Source organism: Amphibalanus amphitrite, unplaced genomic scaffold (genome assembly GCF_019059575.1).
Source record: "Amphibalanus amphitrite isolate SeventyFive unplaced genomic scaffold, NRLGWU_Aamphi_draft 001731F_arrow, whole genome shotgun sequence".
Classification (NCBI taxonomy): Eukaryota; Metazoa; Arthropoda; class Thecostraca; order Balanomorpha; family Balanidae; genus Amphibalanus; species Amphibalanus amphitrite.
The window spans coordinates 11,090-31,093 of record NW_024883224.1 but is presented as its reverse complement, the minus strand read 5'-3'; the positions used below and the strand labels follow the sequence as shown (position 1 = coordinate 31,093).

Below are 20,004 nucleotides of genomic sequence, written 5' to 3'. Positions count from 1 at the left end.
ATGTTAAGTGCAGAGCAGAAAGACTACCTGGGGGGTGGCAACCACCCCCCCATGTGCGGGCGAGGGTTAACGTAAGGTTCTGTGTGTCGCTGGGATAGAGGGAGGGCGGACTCCTGGTCACCTATTCATGGGTGGCGGCGTAGAAAAAAAAAATGCACTCATTTCATCGTTTTTCGAGACTGTAGTTTTTCATTCTACGCCTCATGCCGAAAATCGCTGGGCCTAACACACAAGAGACGTGCCAGGCTCAGCAAAGCCATAACCGTGGACAGGTGCACCATGATAGGCTATTTTGCATATCTCAGGAACATTGAGCGAGAATTCAAAAGTTTTTAGATGAATCATAAGAAGTAAGATATATTTATTTCACCACAACCAAAACAAAAACAAAGAACGGACTTTAAGCAGGAAAAAAATAAGGTCAATCAGTAGGTACACAAACTTGACACAAACCATTACCAAAATAAGTCAAATTACGCATCGGTCTGGCGGTGCCACGTGCTGCAATTTTCGCCGTCATTCCATCCTGCCTTACCAAGGTCCACTTACGTGGGCACGGTGATGAGACAGTAGAAGCCAGGACGGGTGACGCTGCTGTCCGAGCAGAACTCTACCAGCAGGCGGCAGCCGAAGACGGTGAAGGTGCCGGACCCGCAGTACTTGGTTCCTTCAACCTTGAGCCAGTCGTAGGAACACGTGGACTCATCCTCCACATCAAAAGGGTCGCAGTACACTTGCATATCCTTGTTGTTGGAGCTTTGGAAGTAGTAGGCAAAGTAGTCGTTATTGTTATAGTTGCTTGGATAGTTGGGTGATGTGAAGTAATACGAGCTGCCGGGACTGAGGAGAAAGTACGATATGGGCGACGAGGCAGTCCGCAGGTTTGTAGAATTGGTGATCGGTTCCGGTAGAGGCAGAGGATCCTCACTCAGACTCTTGGAGTTAACTTCAAAGGCGGTCTTTTGCGAATGGAGCGTCTTCGTTTTCGAAGCGGCATGGTCGTCCAGTTTCTCAGTCGGTTTTGCGAGAGCAGCACCCAGGACGAGGCAGCAGATCGTGAGACGGAACATGATAGACTTTCTAGACGTGGAACTGATAGACTTCCAGAGGCGGAACTGCCAGACTGGTGCCGTGGTGTCTCCCAAAGCTGACTTTATACCTCGGCTTCAATGGGACGCTGATTACCACAAGTGGTGACGGCGTCATCACCATTCTGTTCTGATGGATGTTGGCGACAGCTTGCTGCTGCCACTTCCACGGTTGTTCTCTGACAGCGGAAGACGAGTGATTCAGGAACCAATCTCGTTTAGGTGCGGAAACATGCGATGCTGGCATGCTAAATATTATATGTTGAAAATAATCAATTCTACTGTCGAATCATTCCAACTTACGTGGCAAACATGCAGGAATCAGAAAAAAAAAATAACCTTATACCTACCATAGGTTCTCAATTAATATTTTTGATATTAACCCGCGCCGTGCTGGGGAGGGGCCTTTTACAAGCCCCCCTTCAGGTTTTTTGCGAATATCTCAAAAACGGCCGCGCAGCGCCACCGTTTTTGCTTCACCTATTCATACGTCATTTCTGCACATGTTGTGAAAATTTCAGACCCGGGTCGTTCAAGGTCAGGTCACCAGGTCACGTCAAGTGACCTCACCTCAGAAAAATTTTAAAAGCTCACTTTAGCTACACCGACTAAACGATCTCTTTGAAACCTTCAGTGATTGATAAGAGTAACAGTATGTATAGAATGTATATCTCGGATTTTTGATATATGTGACCTAAGGTCAGGTCAATTTTGCGACCTCCCCATTATAAGTCAATAGGAGAAAATTGAAATGCGCCTCTTTTGGACGAATGTCGTTCAAAACACTCTCAAACATCGGTTGATACGTAAACATGACACACTGAATCGGAAAAATGCACCTGTGACCCCTTTGTATGTCCCTGAGGTCATCTAAGGTCATGAACGTCACCAGCGGTTTTTTGGCTGTAACTTTTGATAGAGACGTCAGACGTGCTAGAGCGGTGAAAACACATCAAATGTTTTCAGCTTGACACGATACGGATCGACTAATATGCAACATGACCCGTTCCAGTCAGGTCATGGCCTTGACCTGAGGTCAAATTTTCAAAATGACTTTTCAAGTTCAACAAATAGTACTCTCTCTCTCTCTCTCTCTCTCTCTCTCTCTCTCTCTCTCTCTCTCTCTCTCTCTCTCTCTCTCTCTCTCTCTCTCTCTCTCTCTCTCTCTCTCTCTCTCTCTCTCTCTCTCTCTCTCTCTCTCTCCCCCTCTCCCTCTCCCTCTCCCTCTCCCTCTCCCTCTCCCTCTCCCTCTCCCTCTCCCTCTCCCTCTCCCTCTCCCTCTCCCTCTCCCTCTCCCTCTCCCTCTCTCTCTCTCTCTCTCTCTCTCTCTCTCTCTCTCTCTCTCTCTCTCTCTCTCTCTCTCAGTCGTGACTGGTGGTCGTTTTTGAAGTGACAGTGCGCATGTTGTGAAACGGTAACCAATATGCTGATTGCGTCATGTAGACGTAGATTATATTTCCTGCAGTAACATTCGCGTGCATCGAGTGCTCAACTATATACATGTATACATGTGTAGCTATCTATCACCCTGAAGCCTGTGTATTATATGTAAAATAAATTCTGCAATCACTGTTTCCAAAACGGTTGTTTGTAAAGAATAACCAATTACCTCACATTTTCCAGCAAATGGATTATAATACGCACAGCTTCACACTAGCCGATTCAAGAGGGGGGGGGGGGGGGGCTTTGGGCCGGGGCAAATTATGCTTAGTCGCTGCGCCCGAAATCGATGAAAGGTTGTCGTATTTCTGGAAAAGAGGGAAAAGCAAACAACTTTTATCAGAAAAAGTTTGCTTTAAACTGCACAGAAGCGCTTGAGGAATCGAAATCCGAGTTTTGTTTTGGAATCTGGAGGAACTTGTGGAGGTATTTATGCCACTCCATCTCTGCGTTGTGGCTTTAGTGTTAGTGAATTGTATATTTTTCACAATGGTGCCTCCCTTTACCCTACACAATACACATTGCATGTGGCCCTTGCATATGGCCCTGATCAGCCCGTGCTCCATGCATCTCAAAAGAACACCTGGTCCAGCGGGTTCAAGCATGAGAGGAGCATATGGAGAAATATGGAGATTGTCTCGAAATACCTACATGGAACATACAAGCACTTCCCAGATGCAGGGAAATCCGTAAAAGCTCTCAGGATGTGGCTTAACCCTCGCCGGACCTATTGGTTTTCTACATACGCGCCGGCCGAGGGAGGGGGGCGGGTACGACCCCCTCGCCGTTTCGCCCCTGGTGGAGCTAGCGCGTCGTGGAAATAAACGAGCGTGTGCGCCGTTACGAGACGCAGAGATTGGTACACGATTTTAAGGTCCTAGGTCAACCGGTGACCTCTGAGGTAAGGTCAAGTGTCCCAAGGTACGGTTCAATGTTTGGTGAATAACTTCGCCAAAAACGGCCGCAGAGCCGCGATTTTGGCAGCATTGTGTTCGCCTCGCTCAGGCGCGTTGAATGATATACTTTTTGTTTGGCTAAGGTCAACTTAGGGTGTTGGCCTCAGGTCACGGTCAGGTCAGCGCCCCCCGGTCACGAAGTTTGTCGAAAGAGGTCATGTCGAATATCATTCGATTTGGCAGGTCTTCCTGAGTCCATTGGTGACTTTCCCGACTCGCTATATAGATCAATTTGATCGGGAGTTATTGACGAAAAAACTAATATGACCTTGATGACGTCATAAATAACGTCACGCAAGGTCAGCATTGCAAAAGTGACGCATGTAACCTTGCAAGGCCAAGGAGTGCATCAAATCACGATTTTGTGTGCTTGAGGTAGTTGGAAATCGTTCCCGGCGCCAGAATAGCAGTTTTCATTTTTCCCCATTGACTTATAATGGTGAGGTCACGAAAATGACCTGACCTCATATGACCTTTAGGAAAAATCCGAGATAAACAAGTTGTGAGACTCGCAACGGGTACTAGACCCTGCAACTTTCATTTCCCTGTGAAAGCTCCTCTGGCAGTGAGGGCGTTGCGAATTTGTGACATCTGAACACCGTGCAGAGGCTCACTTATGACGTCATAGGTCAGTGACCTGACCTGACCTTTAAATGCGATTGGTGTCAAAAGATCCGGTTGGAATTAAAGGTCAGGTATGCCAAGTTTCAGCTCTCTATCGCCAGCATGTTCGGAGCTATCGTGAAAAAACCATATGGGGGGAGGCGGCACCCCCCCCCCCCTCGGCCGGCGAGGGTTAACCCTCGCCCGTATAGGGGGGGGGGGTCGAACGGACCCCCCCCATGGTTTTTCGCGAATAACTCGCGTAAAAAGCGGCCGATCGCAACGAAACTTTCAGTACCCTCGCGTTATTCAATTTTACACCTACCCTAAAAATTCATGACCCTGACCCAAATGACCTTTGACCTGTGACCTACTTTTCGAGACCATGTTTGGCCAGAATCGCGATTCGGCGTATGTCGGCTCGCATTAGCGGCGCGTTTGCAGTCTTTTCGTGGTTTCAAGCGTTCAAACATGTGATATGGTGTTGCCCCCATGCATTAGAGTGGGTGTCAAGGTCACCTGAAGGTCAGGTCAGGTCATTGACCTTTGATGACCTCGGTTCACTTTTTTGAGTTTTACATGTTTCTAGGCCAGTTTTTGGAGCTGAATTCGAATTTAGCAACCATATGAACATTTACGAAGTAGTTTTGGTGCCTTCGTAACATGTTACGAAGCTGTCAGAGGCGGTTGACACCTACTAGGAATACCCGGTAGGACCCCTACTGGTTGACCTGACCTGACCTGACCCGACCTGGACTAAATGCATGAAGACATCATCTGTGATCAAAACTAACATGATATTCGTGATCAGCACCCCGAAAAACCCCATAGCAGCCACACTTTACGACGTTCTAACAGGTCCCGATTTTCCCGACTTTTGGGTCATTGACCTGACCTGCAAGGTCAACCAATGACCTAGGACCTTAAAATTGGGTATCATCGGCTTCCTCTCGTCACGGGCAGCACGCTCGTTTTTTCCGCGAAGCTCTAGCTCGATCAGGGGCGAAACGGCAAGGGGGGGGGGGTCCAACGGACCCCCCCCCCCCCCCCCCCTTATACGTTCGCGGCTGGAAAAACACCAATACGGGCGAGGGTTAAGCCTAACCTTGTATGTACTCGTATGTTCAAAGCTTTATGAAGAATCTTCAATTCACGGTTTGAGCTTGATGGCTATAAAAGGCGTGTGCACTTGCAGGCTGTAGGTAACGTGATCAAAGAGGGGAAACATTGCGTCATAAAACCAATTCCCATCGGATACCGCCATGCAATTCGAAAACGCTCCAGTCACCTCCTTTTCCAATCACTTATCATCATTAGCTATCATTCCTGGACTCAAATCGGTGTCAATCTGGGCATCCGGTTCAATAAGTCACTTTCTTCCTATGGAACGCTGATCCTTGTCTCCCTGGTTAATCCTAGAATCTGATTCCTTACCTGCGTTCCGGTGGCTTCTGATCACCTGTGCCTTTGTGACCTGACAAACGATGTTGAAAAGTTGCTCGTCAAGGGACATTTTTGGTTCTGTGTAAAAATTTACGCAGGTCGACTTTTGACCAACCTGGCATTTTATCCACGCTGTCGGAAGATGGTAAATGAAATGGCATTTTTATGCAGCAGCAGATGAAACAGTAAAACATGGTTGACAGAATCGTCAGTGTTATTTTGAAAAATCGCAAAGCACGGAGGCAGTGAGTTTCATGAAGTTACCTGCCTTTGAACATATTTCACGTTGTAGCAATTAAGGGGCACTGTGAGCAGTTTTGCAAAACTAAGAAAACATCGTGCAGAAAGTATATTATCACCACAACCAAAACAATACGAAGAATCGACTTCAAGCAGAGCATAACAAGCAATGTCAGCATTCATTTCAAACCATAGTGTAATAAATAAATAGATGATTCAAACCATCACCTCAACAAGTCATAGTAAGCAATAACCATCGGTCTCGCATTCCAGCTTCCGTCGTCAGCTCTCTTCTGGAGATCCGTTTACGTGGGCACGGTGATGAGGCAGCTGAAGCCGGTGTCGTTGACGCTGTTGTCCGAGCTGAACTCTGCCAGCAAGTTGTAGCCGTAGACGGTGAAGCTGCCGGAACCGCAGTACTTGGTTCCTTCAACTTTGAGCCAGTCGTAGGAACATGAGTCTTCGTACTCGACGTCGAAAGGATCGCAGTACATTTCCATGGCGTTGTTGTTGGTGCTTTGGAAGTAGTAGGCGAAGTAGTCATTGTTGTCATAGTTGCTTGGATAGTTGGATGATTCGAAGGAATAAGTGCCAGGACTGAGGACAAAATACTCGATATCCCTCAGATTTGTGGAGTTGGTGGTCGGTTTCGGCAGAGGCAGAGGATCCTCACTCAGACTCTTGGAGTTAACTTCAAAGGCAGTCTTATGCGAATGAAGCATCTTCGTTTTCGAACCAGCATCATCGTTCAGCAGTTTCTCAGTCGGTTTGGCGAGAGTGGCGCCCAGGACAAGGCAGCAGATCGTAAGACGGAACATGATAGACTTCTACAGATGGAGCTGCTAGACTTCCAGAGGCAGAACTGCTAGACTGGTGCCGTGGTGCCTCCCAGAGCCGACTTTATACCACGGCTTCAATGGGACGCTGATTGCCACAGGTGGTGGCGGCGTCATCGACATCCTGTTCTGATGGATGTTGGCGACAACTTGCTGCTCTGCTGCCACTTACACGGTTGTTCTCTGACAGCGGAAGACGAGTGATTCAGGAGCCAATCTCGTGTAGGTGCGGAAACACGCGATGCAGACATGCTATCCAAAATATCCAAAATATCCAAATAAATACAAAATAATAATACAAAAGGATCCAAAATAAATACTCCATTTTCAATTTCTAAGTCGCGATTTAAATCAAGGAATCATGCTGTGAACAACGCGCTTATTCAAATAATACACCACTGTACAATTATTAGCTGTGTAGGGGTATATTTCGCCAATAATATTTTGAGGGAAGATTGAAAGCCCCAACGGCGATGACTCTTGAACTGACTGAGCCACGGTAAATGTGCGGGACAGTATACACAAGAGCCGGCGACGAAACACTGCTGGAAGGTGTTAAGTCCTTCGAAGTTAACTTATACCTATGTCATTTGTAAATTATCCACGACAGTTAGGATAAATGATAAGTGATAACAATAAAACAAGTCAAATGTATATCTAGACACACAAAGCTTTCGGTACGAAAATACCTTGATCAATGTGTTACAGAAATGAGGACAGAACAGAAATGATCACCGGCAGCTTGTACACAAATATGTGTTACAGAAATGAGGACAGAAATGATCACCGGCAGCTTGTACACAAATATTTGTGTACAAGCATATTTTGCTTGCATATTGCATATTTTGCAAGCATATAGTACCCACAGTACCTACATATTTTTGTGTATATTTGTGTGAAGAAAAAATCCTTGCCACGGCTGGCTTCCCCGCCCATCACAGCCCCTTACATAAGTTTTCGACGTAGAATAAAATATGTGGGTGCAAATTTAATTTTTTATTTGTCGATTTGTCGTGGAACGCCCCACCAACCGACCTGGGTTCACAGAAAATGACGAGGGCGCAATTAGGAGACCGGGCGCAGATTGGGCACTCTCCCCTACCTATACTCACAGTGTATATAAATACCTATACTAATTGGCTGACGATGACGTGGCTGCATTCCTCAGCAAGGCACGCATTCCTCTGCAAGGCACTCTTTTCGGAAGGAGGAAATGGAATAGTTGGAATATCTTCGTCTAGGGTGATCGTTGGGCCGTAAAAGCTTCTGATTTGTGCTAGCCTCAGCTCAAGCTACAAAACTTCCATACCAGTTAAAACTCCATTTTAAAAGTGAACTATTTTTTTTTAAAGGGCCATCAGCTGCTCATCTAGAAATCTCATGTCGAGTTCAATTTGCGTATAAATTGCCCCTACGCGACGGTTTGACCGCGAAATTAAATATTTCATTTTGCTTAGCTTCCGATATCACACATTTTTACAATCTGCAATTTTGGGCAAAGCTGGGTATGAACAATGGCCAATGCAGTGTTTACACCATTTTCACACCATCATGGTATGAATTAGGTACCATCTGGCTCGTACACTGAACTCTCCCCGCGTTCGATGTCTCTCGGACGACGAAGATTCTACGCCGTCCGGCCAATCACGTTCCATAACCGCAGCCGAGCCCCCGCTGACCTTGGACGGGATTGGCCGGACGACGAAGAATCTTCGTCGTCCGAGAGACATCGAACGCGGGGTCTATAATGGGCGCGTAGCTGCTGAATCGCTGCATTACCTGACACGACTAGACAGCAGTTTTTTTTAGGTGGCATCCGTATTTGGTCATCCTTGGTAAGTGGTTTTGATACGTTTGTTGTGCATGTTGCGGCACTTACAGCGCATGCAGTTAATTGTAATTTTGTGGTAATTTCCTCTGAAGAAATCTATTTAGGGCCTTGGTTATTTCATTATAGTTCGTTTTTTATTTTGTTGGAAATGATAAACTGAATTTGAAATGTATTTATTTACCAGTGTTTGAAATATTTGTCCCATTTCTCTTCTAGTTAGACTTCGTAAATGAATCTTAAACAGAAATGTCGATTTTTTTTGGCATTTTCATCTTAGCTGACCCTGCTAACTACCAAGTTCTATTTTGTGCTTGCCAGCCTGAAGTTTCTTATTTGATTTTGATTTATGGGTCAAAGCTGAAACATTCTTTTTCCCAGAGCCTATTTTAAGGGAATTTGACTGGGGGGCAACCTGGAAAATTGTCTTTAATAATCCATTAACCCTTGCCCGTAGTGGTGTTTTTCCAGCTGCGAACGTATATGGGGGGGGGTCCGTTGGACCCTTCCCCTTGCCGTTTCGCCCCTGATCGAGCTAGAGCTTCGCGGAAAAACTAGCATGTTGCCCGTCACGAGAGGAAGCAGATGATACCCAATTTTAAGGTCCTAGGTCATCGGTTCACCTTCCAGGTCAGGTCAATGACCCAAAAGTCGGAAAAATCGGGACCTGTTAGAGCGTCGTAAAGGGTGGCTGCTATGTTTGTTTTCGGGGTGCTGATCACAAATATCATGTTAGTTATGATCATAGATGATGTCTTCATGCATTTAGGCCAGGTCGGGTCATGTCAGGTCAGTTCAACCAGTAAGGGTTTTGTCGGGTATTCGTAGTAGGTGGCAACCGCGTCTGACAGCTTCGTAACATGTTACAAAGGCACCAAAACTACTTTGTAAACGGTCAAATGGTTGCTAAATTCGAATTCAGCTCCAAAAACTAGCCTAGAAACATATAAAACTCGAAAATGTGAACCGAGGTCATCAAAGGTAAATGACCTGACCTTCCGGTGACCTTGACACCCACCCTAATGCATGGGAGCAACATCATATCCCATGTTTGAACGTTTGAAACCACGAAAAGACTGCAAACGCGCGGCTAATGCGAGGCGACATACGCCGAATCGCGATCCCGGCCAAACATGGTGCCATGGTGCTAGGCAGCCGGTGCATCTGAAAGAACTGTGGTGCCCCTGATTGTATGATTGTATGATGTATTGATCACCAACAGGTAAAAACCCAATGACAGGTGAAGTCAGCTTCAGACAAGCCTGAAGTTCCAACGACAGGCCCGTGGTGCCCCTGACAGGCCCATGATGCCCTTGCGAGGCCGGTGGTGTCCCTGCTAGGCCGGTGGTGCCTCTGCTCGGCCGCTGGTGCCCCTGGGCCCTGACAGGACTGTGGTGCTCCTGACAAGCCTGGAGTGTCCCCGACAGGCACGTGGTGCCACTAACAGGCCCAAGGTGTCCCTGCGAGGCTGGTGGTGCCCCTGCCAGGCATGTGGTGTCCCTGCTAGGCCTCTGGTCCCCCTGACAGGCCTGTGGTGCCCCTGAAAGGACTGTGGTGTCCCTTGGGCCTGACAAGCCTGAGGTGCCCCCGACAGGCCCGTGGTGCCGCTGACAGGTCCGTGGTGCCCTTGCTAGGCCTGTGATGCCTCTGGCAGGCCTGTGGTGCCCCTGGCGGGCCTGTGGTGGTAAATACCCCTCAGACAGACCCAAGGTGGTGTCCCTGCGAGTCCGGTGGGGCCCCTAGCAGGTCTGTGGTGCCCCTGGCAGACCTATGGTGCTCTTGCTAGGCTGATGGTGCTCCTGACAGGCCTGTGGTGCCCCCGACAGGCCAGTGGTGCCCCTGACAGGCCCAAGGTGCCCCTGCGAGGTCGGTGGGGCCCCTGGCAGGTCTGTGGTGCCCCTGGCAGACCTATGGTGCTCTTGCTGGGTCGATGGTGCTCCCAACAGGCCTGTGGTGTCCCTGACAGGCGGGTGGTGCCCCTGGCAGGCCTGTGATGTCCCCGGGCCCCAAGAGGGCGGGGGTCATGACCCATATGACCCACCCTTGGATCCACCACTGGTCATTACTTGCAGCTTGACTCATTTGACATCCATTGCAAAACAAGTCACAGTAGTATGTTTGTCACCCTATTCCTTTATGCCCATTTTTATCGTGGGCAAATCTCGACGACTGGGGGGGCAATTCTGTTGAGTGAGGGGGCATTTGCCCCCCCCAGTTAACATGTTAAAATAGGCCCTGCTTTTTCCGCGTTCAGGAAATATGTGAGTCGTGAGAGCTTGTTCAAATACACCATGGGTGGAGACTTTCATTTGGTGTCTAGCTACATGCGTCTAAGCCAGTGGTCGGCAGGTCATTCGGGGTCGTGCCCCCTTTTTGGGCGCCAGGCAGGGCCATTACCCCCACCTACCAGACCCCATTGCTGACACAACCAAGTTTAGGGGAGAGTAGGGCAAAGCGGCCACCCTAACGCTTCTCACGATGCCAACGCTTGATTTTTAAACTTGGAGAGATTCTTTCTATACCAATGTGATCCCTATTAAGTTGCCTTTTATTTCAACTGCGTTTTATTTCCAAAGGCGTTCACATATGAAAGATATTGACAAAACTTAAAACCTATGCATATTGGTCACTTTGTCCCATACCCATGGGCAAAGCGGCCACCGGCGTCTTCTCAAGTCCCGATATGAGAAACAAAATAGTTGTCTTGTGTACGACTACGGTATTTGATGGTGACAAGGTTAAGCGAGGATGGATGTTTACTTTATCATCTTCCACCCGTAGGTAAACAAAGAAAGGATTTTCATGAAAATAAACATTGAATTGCATTATTTGGTAACTCATGCAACTGAAAACTGGCCAAGATAATTGCATGACGACACATTTGAATATAAATTATGTTTTTTTATCCAGATGGAAGCAACTTATGACCAATTGGGGGTGGCCACTTTGCCCCGGCCACTTTGCCCCGCGCATACCGTCCGAGACAAAAATATTCCAGCTTAGCTATTAGTGGGGTAAAAAACATTAAAATTGGTAGAATACATGTACGATAACCATGCAATGCATGGACAAGAACGCTTATAAAAATTCCAAACGGTTATGGAATAACAAAACATTTAAAAATTGTAAACATAGTTGGTAACCTGGCAAGAAATGCTTTTCCGTGTTTCACAGAACAATGGTGATGGGCCTGAAACCCCGGTCTGGCACATTCGAACGACCGTGAAGAGAAGTATAATTGGAAACCATAAATTGGAACTGACGCCAGTCATGAAGGGCTAAAACGATGGGTGGCCGCTTTGCCCCGGGTGGCCGCTTTGCCCCACTCTCCCCTACTGAAATTCCATACCGTCCTGGAACTCTTTGGGTATCGGTGCATTTCCAATGCATCAAATTTAAAACATGACACTTCCTCCACAAAACATTTAATACCTATATGCTATATCCCAGTAGCGGCGGAACACCTTCAATTAAGGGCAGGGTTGGCAGGGGGTGGCAAAAACTGGTTTCTGCCAGTGGTTTTTACCGGTTTTAACCGGCTGGCAGAAACCCCGGTGGCAGAAACTGGCAAAAACTGGCTAAAACTCAGGAGGCCGAAACTACAACTTTTCTAGTTTCCAATTGATTTGAAATGCACAAATGCATTTCTAGAAGTTATAGAGGGGCACTAAACATGATGAAGTTTGCCAAATTAGTTAACCTCTGCTTAAAATGACTGCATGTTGGTAGACGTCCATCACACAATGCCTTGCACACAACGCACACAAACACAATGCATTTCCATGTATCACGGTTGGGATGCTAATGCACGTGCACACGTGCAAGGGACGCTTCCGAGCAGAACACGAGAATGGCTGGGCCGATTGCTCTCAAATTTGGAACACCTCCACTTTCCACATGCGCACAAGAGGGGCGACGCTTACAGTTCTCGAGAACGGCTGCCTCGATTGCGCTCAAATTTGGTACTGGCACCGTTAGGAACCGGTAAGTAGGGTGCCATGCACATATCAGTGGCAGCTGATACTCTTTCGCACTTCTGCATGTGCAGGACTCGCCCTTGCACTGGCTCATTTGTCACCCCCAAAAGGCGTCTTACTGGTTACTTATGGAAAGCCCATGAAAATGCTTCTGAGGTATTAAACACTGCAATGGTCAATATCTGACTTCTGTTTGAAAGCATAAAGCTTTCACTGAATCCTCTTTAAAATGTTTCCTGTTCAAATGCATGTCTAGGCATAGCATCATGATAGATTTTAGTTTTTGCCAGTTTTTGCCACTTTTTGCCGGTTAAAACCGGTTTAAACCGGCAAATGGCATAAACTAGCTTTTGCCGGCAAAAATGCCAACCCTGATTAAGGGGGAGGAGGAGAGGGCACTGCCGACTTTTGGTCCCATTCTTTCCATGCAACGCCATAGGGCTAATGTTAAAATGCAAAAATCAAAGGGGGCACGGTGCCCCGGTGCCCTCCCCATTCCGCCGCCTATGCTATATCCCATTTAACCCTTGTACGTATGGGGGCGGCGGGTGGTTTTTCGTCAAAAGCTCATGTAAAAGGCATTGGATCACGACCAAATTGTACCCTCGAGCCCATCATTTTTTTTTTACCAGCCCGGAAAATATCATGACCTGAGACCAGTTTTACCAACAGAAAAATAACCGCCTGCCGGAATTTTTGCCTCAAGACCGCTTCACATAGGCAAAAAATTCCGGCAGGCGGCTATTTTTCTGTTGGTGAAACTGGCCTCTGGACCCATAATGACCGTTGGCTTATGAGCTTTTTCTGGAGATCATCTTGAGCCATAAAATCTCACTTCAAGAAGTTATAGCGGGTCCCCATTTTCTCGACACTTGTCGTTGTCCTCTTGAATAAGACGGAATGACCAAGGACCTTAACCCACGAGCCGCTGGGGGGGGGGGGGGGGGGCATAAAGTTGCCCCCCTTTACGTTTTGTGAAATATCTCCGAAACCTGATGAGCTACGAACGTGAAACTTGGCATAGCTTCAAATGAATACCTAGGCAATGTTTGAGGAAAGTTTTGTGGTTGTAGCACCTAAGATGACGTCACAGTGACGTCATAAAGTTTTGTCGTTTTCCGATATGGGCCGTTTCTGATGACGCTGAGCATGAAACTCGACTGTAAATGAACTAAACAGCACCTGCTGTCATCCTAAAACATCTAACTACACTTCCATCTAGTTTCTGACCAATAATCGGCCCTTTATATTCGGTCCCATATATCTGATGTATCGTGAGGAATATGAGAGTCGCAAATCTATAATTTCACTTATGACGTCACTGTGACGTCATTTCAAATGGGATCGACACCAAATTTGGACACAACCTCGGCTAGGTATTCAGGAAGATGTGTGCAAAGTTTCGCTTCTCTATCTCTTCGCGTTGCGACGATATCGTCGCAGAAGTAAAGGGGGGGGGCAACTATATGCCCCCCCCCCCAGCGGCCGGCGGGTGGCGCGGAGGCCCAGCGGCCGCCGGGTTAAAAATGGGCAGCAGCGGCTTCCTATTGTCACGGGTAGCACGCTCGTCTTTTTTACGCACAGCTCCATCTCAGAGTCCGAGAGGCCGCGGGGGTCCGATCGACTCCTCCCCCTTACGTTAGCGGCTGTTGAAACGCCAACAGACGGGCGACGGTTAAAAGTTGCAGCTGCTTTTGTACGACTGTACGGAGGGTTGAGATGGTGAGGCGAGCAGGTAAATGAAGTTGGTATCTAATCAATGTGTGCTGTGCCTTTGGCCTGGGCTAATCTTTGAACCCTGGGATGCAACAGTCACGATGGCTCCATCACTGGAGCTACAAACTCTAAAAAGATAGGCTTTCTCAGAATCCCTCATTACCCCCACCGAAAGGGCTCCATTACCCCCAAAGGGGGCATGCCCCACCATTTGCCGACCCCTGGTCTAAGCATTAGATGTGACTAGCTGGACGGCGGCTGCATCTATCTGGCAACAGGTAACTGTAGACGCGTCTAGCTTGGAAGTCTCTGTCCAACAGTTAGACGCCACCTTGGGTGTCTGATCAGTGTACGCTAGTTGGACGCCAATGGAAGTCTCCACCCCATAATTCTCCCTGCATCAATCGCATGTGGGTCATGGGAGGTGCATGCCATTGATGTGCTAGTGCTTCCATGAGTTCCATGTATTTACTAGGCTCTCGCATGGGATTTCCTGACAGTGGAAATAAGTGACAGTGACACTTGACAGTGACAGTGGTTTCAGGCTGTAGGCTTCACTCAGTACCTAGTCAGTTTGCATAGTGATACTCTGAGTAATTCTGTTGTTGTTTAGCATTTGCTTTTATAGCAGCCACCTTATTTGATATTTTTATTTTTCTGTTTTTTTTTTTTACAGGCTGTCCCGGTGAGACTCCACAACTGACAACTCTGCTCCACTTCACATCACTGCTGCATTACTACTAGCTTCTGCTGTGCCGCTGCCAGCCACCGGAGCGCGACAACTCCCCGCCAGTGGGCCACTGCTCAGCACCAGCGCAATGCCGGTGCGCCTGGAGCCTATGGAGGCGCCACCGCCGCCGCTAAATTCCCATCAGCCGGGGGTTGTGACCTCTCCCCTGCATGATGGAGCCGTGTTCAAGGGATTCCAGAAGTCCAAAGGCAACTGCTATGATGTGGAGGTGGAACTGAAGGTGAGCATTAATAGGATGGGATGGATGTTAAAGTGACAATATCATAACAATTGTCAAGGCTTTTTCTTAGTAGTTGTGGTACTAGTTGCCTCTCTTTTTTATCTTACTGGGGTGTAGCTATCATTTATCACTTTTATGTGTTGTTGATCGTAATAGAGGGTTGGTTATTGACTTGGTTGATTTTGAAGTGGAATATGATTTCAAAGATCAGCTGGTAGAAGCATTGTTATTACTGAATGAAGGTTATTTTCAAAATTTCTCAAAGTTTTCACCATAAATTTTCATCTTTTTCTAGATACTTCATCATGGTTTTCTCCATATCCACAAACACTTGTGTAGCACTTAGCACTATGTAGTGTCTGACTCCATATCACCCTCGTTTTCTTTTCTTCACCCCCGGCAGAAGGTGGACCTTGAGAACGCCTACCTCTGCGGCTACCTCAAGATCAACAACCTCACTGATGACTTTCCCACAATGGTCACCTACTTTGACGGCGAGATCATCGGCAGGCGCCACCCATTCTTGACGAGGAAGTGGGACGCCAATGAAGAGGTGGACACCAAACACTGGGTGAGCTGACGGGTAGATGGATGGACAAATAGAGTCTGGAAAAAGACGGATCGGAAGATCGAATGAAAGTGCCCGGCTACAGATCATTGGTTCCAGAATCCAGACTTGCGAAATTCGTCTTTATTGGGTTTAGTAGAAGATTGTTTAAGTGCAGCAGACGATATTTGTTATTTTTTACCATGCTGGGTACAGTAAAATGAATTTCGATTTTTCTGTAATTTTTGAATCGATACCTGACGACTTTTTTGCTTTTGTAGCCTTTTCACTATTGCTTATAGACATAAAACATTGTGTTACATGCACTTTACAGGGATTCTGCCAACGTTACTTATCATATCAATCATGCAATGGTTATTGCAAGTTCACGCTGTTTTCTCATTTTTGTTTCCACATCGTCGTTAGACGCCCCTGGCTCCGCACTCTCCAGACCCCTTTAATACACCAGCGTCGCACCACACTACCCTGCCACCCTGACCCTACCCATCACTCACCCCCCCCCATATTGCACCCACAGGGCAAATTCGAGGCGTTCGCTCCGTTCAGCAAGACGTTCAACACGGACGACTTTGACTTTGGCGTGTTGGACTCTCACGATGCGGTATTTATGCGGTGGAAGGAGAGTTTCCTCATTCCCGACCATCAGGTGAGCGAACTGGGCGTTGGAGGGGGGGGGGGGGGGGGGAGGGAGGGGAGCGGGGTGTCGGGTATGTGGGATAATTGTTTGTTATTCGCTATCTTTTCGTTATATTTTGTCTATTCGCTTTTTAGGGGCGAGAGTAAAGGACAGGCATTGGTTTTCTGTCTACTAAAGAAATGAATAGCGTTAACTATATATAAAAGTGTAATGTTACACTTACTTTGTTAATGCTTATGACGTCTGTACGATTCCAAACGCTGCATTGTGCTAAGCTAGAATAGCTAATGATCTGAGAATAAGATCCGAGGATACCTTGTTTTCATGAGATTTGGGTTGTCATATCTTCAAGAAAACTTTGTCGCGTAATGCGTGCTTGTTTTGTCACACTTGTCACATAGGGGAGAGTGGGGCACATTCGTGCAAAAAATGGATAAACCCATATATCTGTTCTTTGGTTAGTGCAATGGCAAAATTGTTGATTGTAGTATGAGAGAGAGAGATTTCTATATTTGCAGACTCGAGGTCCAATAAAAAAGGTACATGTAAGTAAAAGATCACTGATCAGTGATCGGCTATATGCTATATACAATCAGCTATATGCAAACAGTGCAGTGGACCAGGTCTGTCGAATTGACGACAAAAAGCGAAGATCCCCATGAAATAGGGATGCGATGATGCCATTGCGAGATTGTCCGATACGAGACATGAAGCCGAAAACAGCTTTCCGGTACATAGCCCAGAAGTTATCAATGCGCTCAATTTGCGTATGGAAAGGAACTATTGCAGATAGTTTTCCTCTTTAAAAGTTATCCTATAAAATCATTGCTTCCATTAGAAAAAAATGATTTTTATTAACTCTGAACATTTGCACGAAACTGCCCCACCTATGGGGCACATTCGTTCAAGAGATGGGGCACTTCCGTTCACCCGGCAAAATTCGAGAAATTACCGGGCATTACCAGAAATTTACCAAAGGAAATTGGCAGGGGGTCATTTCACTTGATTCCTTTCGACAAGAATGCATTGCACAACAAATGTAGAAAGAATGGGCTGGCCAACAAGAATGTGCCAACTGCCGGCCTCCGTGACCTCGCCAAGTTCGCGTGAATTGCTCGTCACGACGTCGCAAGCAGTCGAGACTGAGTCAGGCGAGCGTCATTAGAGAAACCTACTACAGATAAAGTCATAAATCGCAAAAACTAAAAAAAAATATATACACGAATGTGCCCCCATGCAGTGCGTACACGAACCTGCCCCACAGCGTTATTAGTAATATATTTCAAAATTTCTTTTTGAAAAAAATGACACTTTTTCAACAAACAAGTTTGCAGCAGTTCCGTGAATAGAGTGGGCTTCTTCACCCCCAATTTTGAAAAGCTGAACCACATTTCCGAGTCAGGATCACGAAAATGGATGATATGAGAAAAGTTTGGAAAGCTCACGAATATTACAAATTTGCGTTTTTATCAAGCATGACAGCAGGTACAGTGTTGTCTTCTACGGTGAACGAAGGGCGGCAATGATAGACATATTTCCATAATTTACCTTGAGCTCGTGCAGTCACTCGTGTTCCCATAAACTGCTGAAAACGAATGTGCCCCATGCACGAATGTGCCCCACTCTCCCCTACTGAACTGAAGGGGTGTCGTTTTGCTTTTATTCCAGGTGAAGGACATCAATGGCGCCTCGTTTGCCGGTTTCTACTACATCTGCTTCATGAAGGCGTCCTCACAGATCGAGGGCTACTACTATCACGAAAAGTCGGAAATGTGAGTACCTACACGGAATTGCGCGATCGGATGGTGGGGTTCTGGGCATGCGCAACAAACTGCCAAAAGTTAGCTCCGGACCTTTGTCAATCTGCATAGTAAAAAAAGAGCCAATTATGCCAAAAACTGTCGGCTTCGAGAAACAGACAAGAATCGAAACGGGAAATTTTGCACCGCGGTTCGAAGTTCTACATATTGTGCAAAGGCAAAAAAAACGTTCGGATGACCTCTGCCCTGACGTAATATGTCGTAACGTCAGCGTTTTTGCCTTTGCAGGGCAGAGCTATACGGGATAGGTACGGGATAGATTTTACTTTATTAACTCCTATGGCTTGGAAAAGCTCATGATCTAGCTATTCAAGCAACTATAACTTGGCATTCAATCATATAAAAATATTGCTGCCCTACTACAATTACTACGACATTATCAGTGGCAGTGTCCCGTTCAACCTGTCCGATGGCCGTCAGCGCCATCTCACGCCAGTTTTCCGTACTTCAGGTACCAGTCCCTGGCGCTACAATACGAGCCCTGCCACACCACCGAGATTTATGAGTTCAGATGAGACAGCCCGTTACTTCCCAGTGGCTCCACATGAAGGGGACAAAGACACCATTGTGTGGTGTGGATGAACAAAGTGCTCTGATATTCTAAGAGAGACAGTGAAGGTGAAAATTGGCAGCGAAAGAGGTAATGTTTCGGTCAGTTTAAGCCCGTCCCGGGCTGGTGCTTGGTGCCACCCGCACCAGACCTGGGGTTTGAGATCATACAGGTCCCTCATGCTGAGATATTGCCATGTGATGGTGTGGTGTTGGTATGAAGTTGTTGAAGTGTCTAGCTCATAGCTGTAGTTATTTTGGCTTATTTTTCGAAAGTTATTTCTGCTGAGTGAAAGTAGATCATTTCCACAGTTAATGTACTTGAAGACAGTGTATGTGAAGAGAGTTCATTCTTAATATTGCTTTTTGTGCTTGGTTTGAGGTTGAATATTTAACTCTCACGTTCACACATCTAATTTAGTATTGTTTATCAGTCGTCTTTAGGCGAAAGATAACAATGAGACTGAAGGTTTGGAAAGTTCTAGGATAGTCTTGGCCCCCTGGCGGCCCTTGTAATGCGAAATGTGAATGCCAACTTCAAGGGACTGTTGCATCAAAGGATGCCGTGCTTGATCAATGTAAGGATTGTTGATAAGGACTCTGAAGGTGTCTACTTCCTCATATAGCCCATATTGTCATCCATTGTCTTGTTCCCTTTTGTGTTCTTGTACTTACCATAAACCATTCTTACATAGTTTTTGTGGTGTATGATCAATATTTACATGTATCTCTAGCCGCAAACACGCTTCCATGTGATCCATTTTCAGTCAGTTTTCTGGATAATGTGTCCTTTTACTGTGATTTGTGGTATAATAAAAGTAACGTTATCCTGTGACTATTGATTGCTTCGATAGTAAGATAAGCCTAAAGCGTCAGCAAGCATTGGTTGGAAGATACACTAAGCATGGCAGTGGCATGACCCTACCCTTAAACGAGCCTCCTATAAATGTAACAGTGGAATTGGGTTTCATTTTTAAGTGCGTAATAAAAACGATGTAAAGTAATTTACGGGGAGATGCGGCGTTGTACAGTCTGTCTTAAAAGTACCGCGCAAAGTGACGGTGGATCCATCAAGCCTGACCGAGGAAGGGCCTGCTATAATTTGAAAGTCACCGAACCAATGGAGCTGGGGAATGGACGAGGATGTCCATTGCTTCGGTGACTCAAATTTGGCAGTCCTTCATCGGTCAGGCTTGATGGATCCACCGTCACTTTGCGCGGTACTTTTAAGACAGACTGTACGACGAGTGATCTATCGCGGCACTATGATGAACGATTGCACTTCAACATCGCCTAGCTCCCACCGCTAATAAGCCAATCATCACATCCGCT

The 20,004-nt window shown here is 46.7% G+C and overlaps 1 protein-coding gene across 8 annotated transcripts; it reads left to right on the top strand.

Annotated features, from left to right (window-relative positions):
- The first annotated feature begins 8,329 nt into the window (after positions 1–8,329).
- LOC122374882 (glucose-induced degradation protein 4 homolog) lies at positions 8,330–19,507 on the top strand. Of its 8 annotated transcripts, none has more exons than XM_043353933.1 (6): positions 8,330–8,441; positions 14,804–15,098; positions 15,502–15,669; positions 16,184–16,312; positions 17,972–18,075; positions 18,575–19,507. In XM_043353933.1, the coding sequence occupies exons 2-6, from the start codon at positions 14,946–14,948 to the stop codon at positions 18,636–18,638; spliced, it is 618 nt and encodes a 205-aa protein (XP_043209868.1). In that variant the 5' UTR covers positions 8,330–8,441; positions 14,804–14,945; the 3' UTR covers positions 18,639–19,507. The 8 variants fall into 8 exon arrangements, with proteins under 8 accessions (XP_043209868.1, XP_043209867.1, XP_043209869.1 ...); XM_043353932.1 differs by lacking the exon at positions 8,330–8,441 and adding an exon at positions 8,449–8,513; XM_043353934.1 differs by lacking the exon at positions 8,330–8,441 and adding an exon at positions 8,453–8,562.
- Positions 19,508–20,004: the final 497 nt, after the last annotated feature.

Coding starts and splice junctions, on each gene's coding strand:
- LOC122374882 (XM_043353928.1), top strand. CDS start 14,946: ATGCCGGTGCGCCTGGAGCCTATGGAGGCGCCACCGCCGCCGCTAAAT. Junction 15,670..16,183: donor AGGTGGACACCAAACACTGG/GTGAGCTGACGG, acceptor TTGCACCCACAG/GGCAAATTCGAGGCGTTCGC. Junction 16,313..17,971: donor TCCTCATTCCCGACCATCAG/GTGAGCGAACTG, acceptor CTTTTATTCCAG/GTGAAGGACATCAATGGCGC.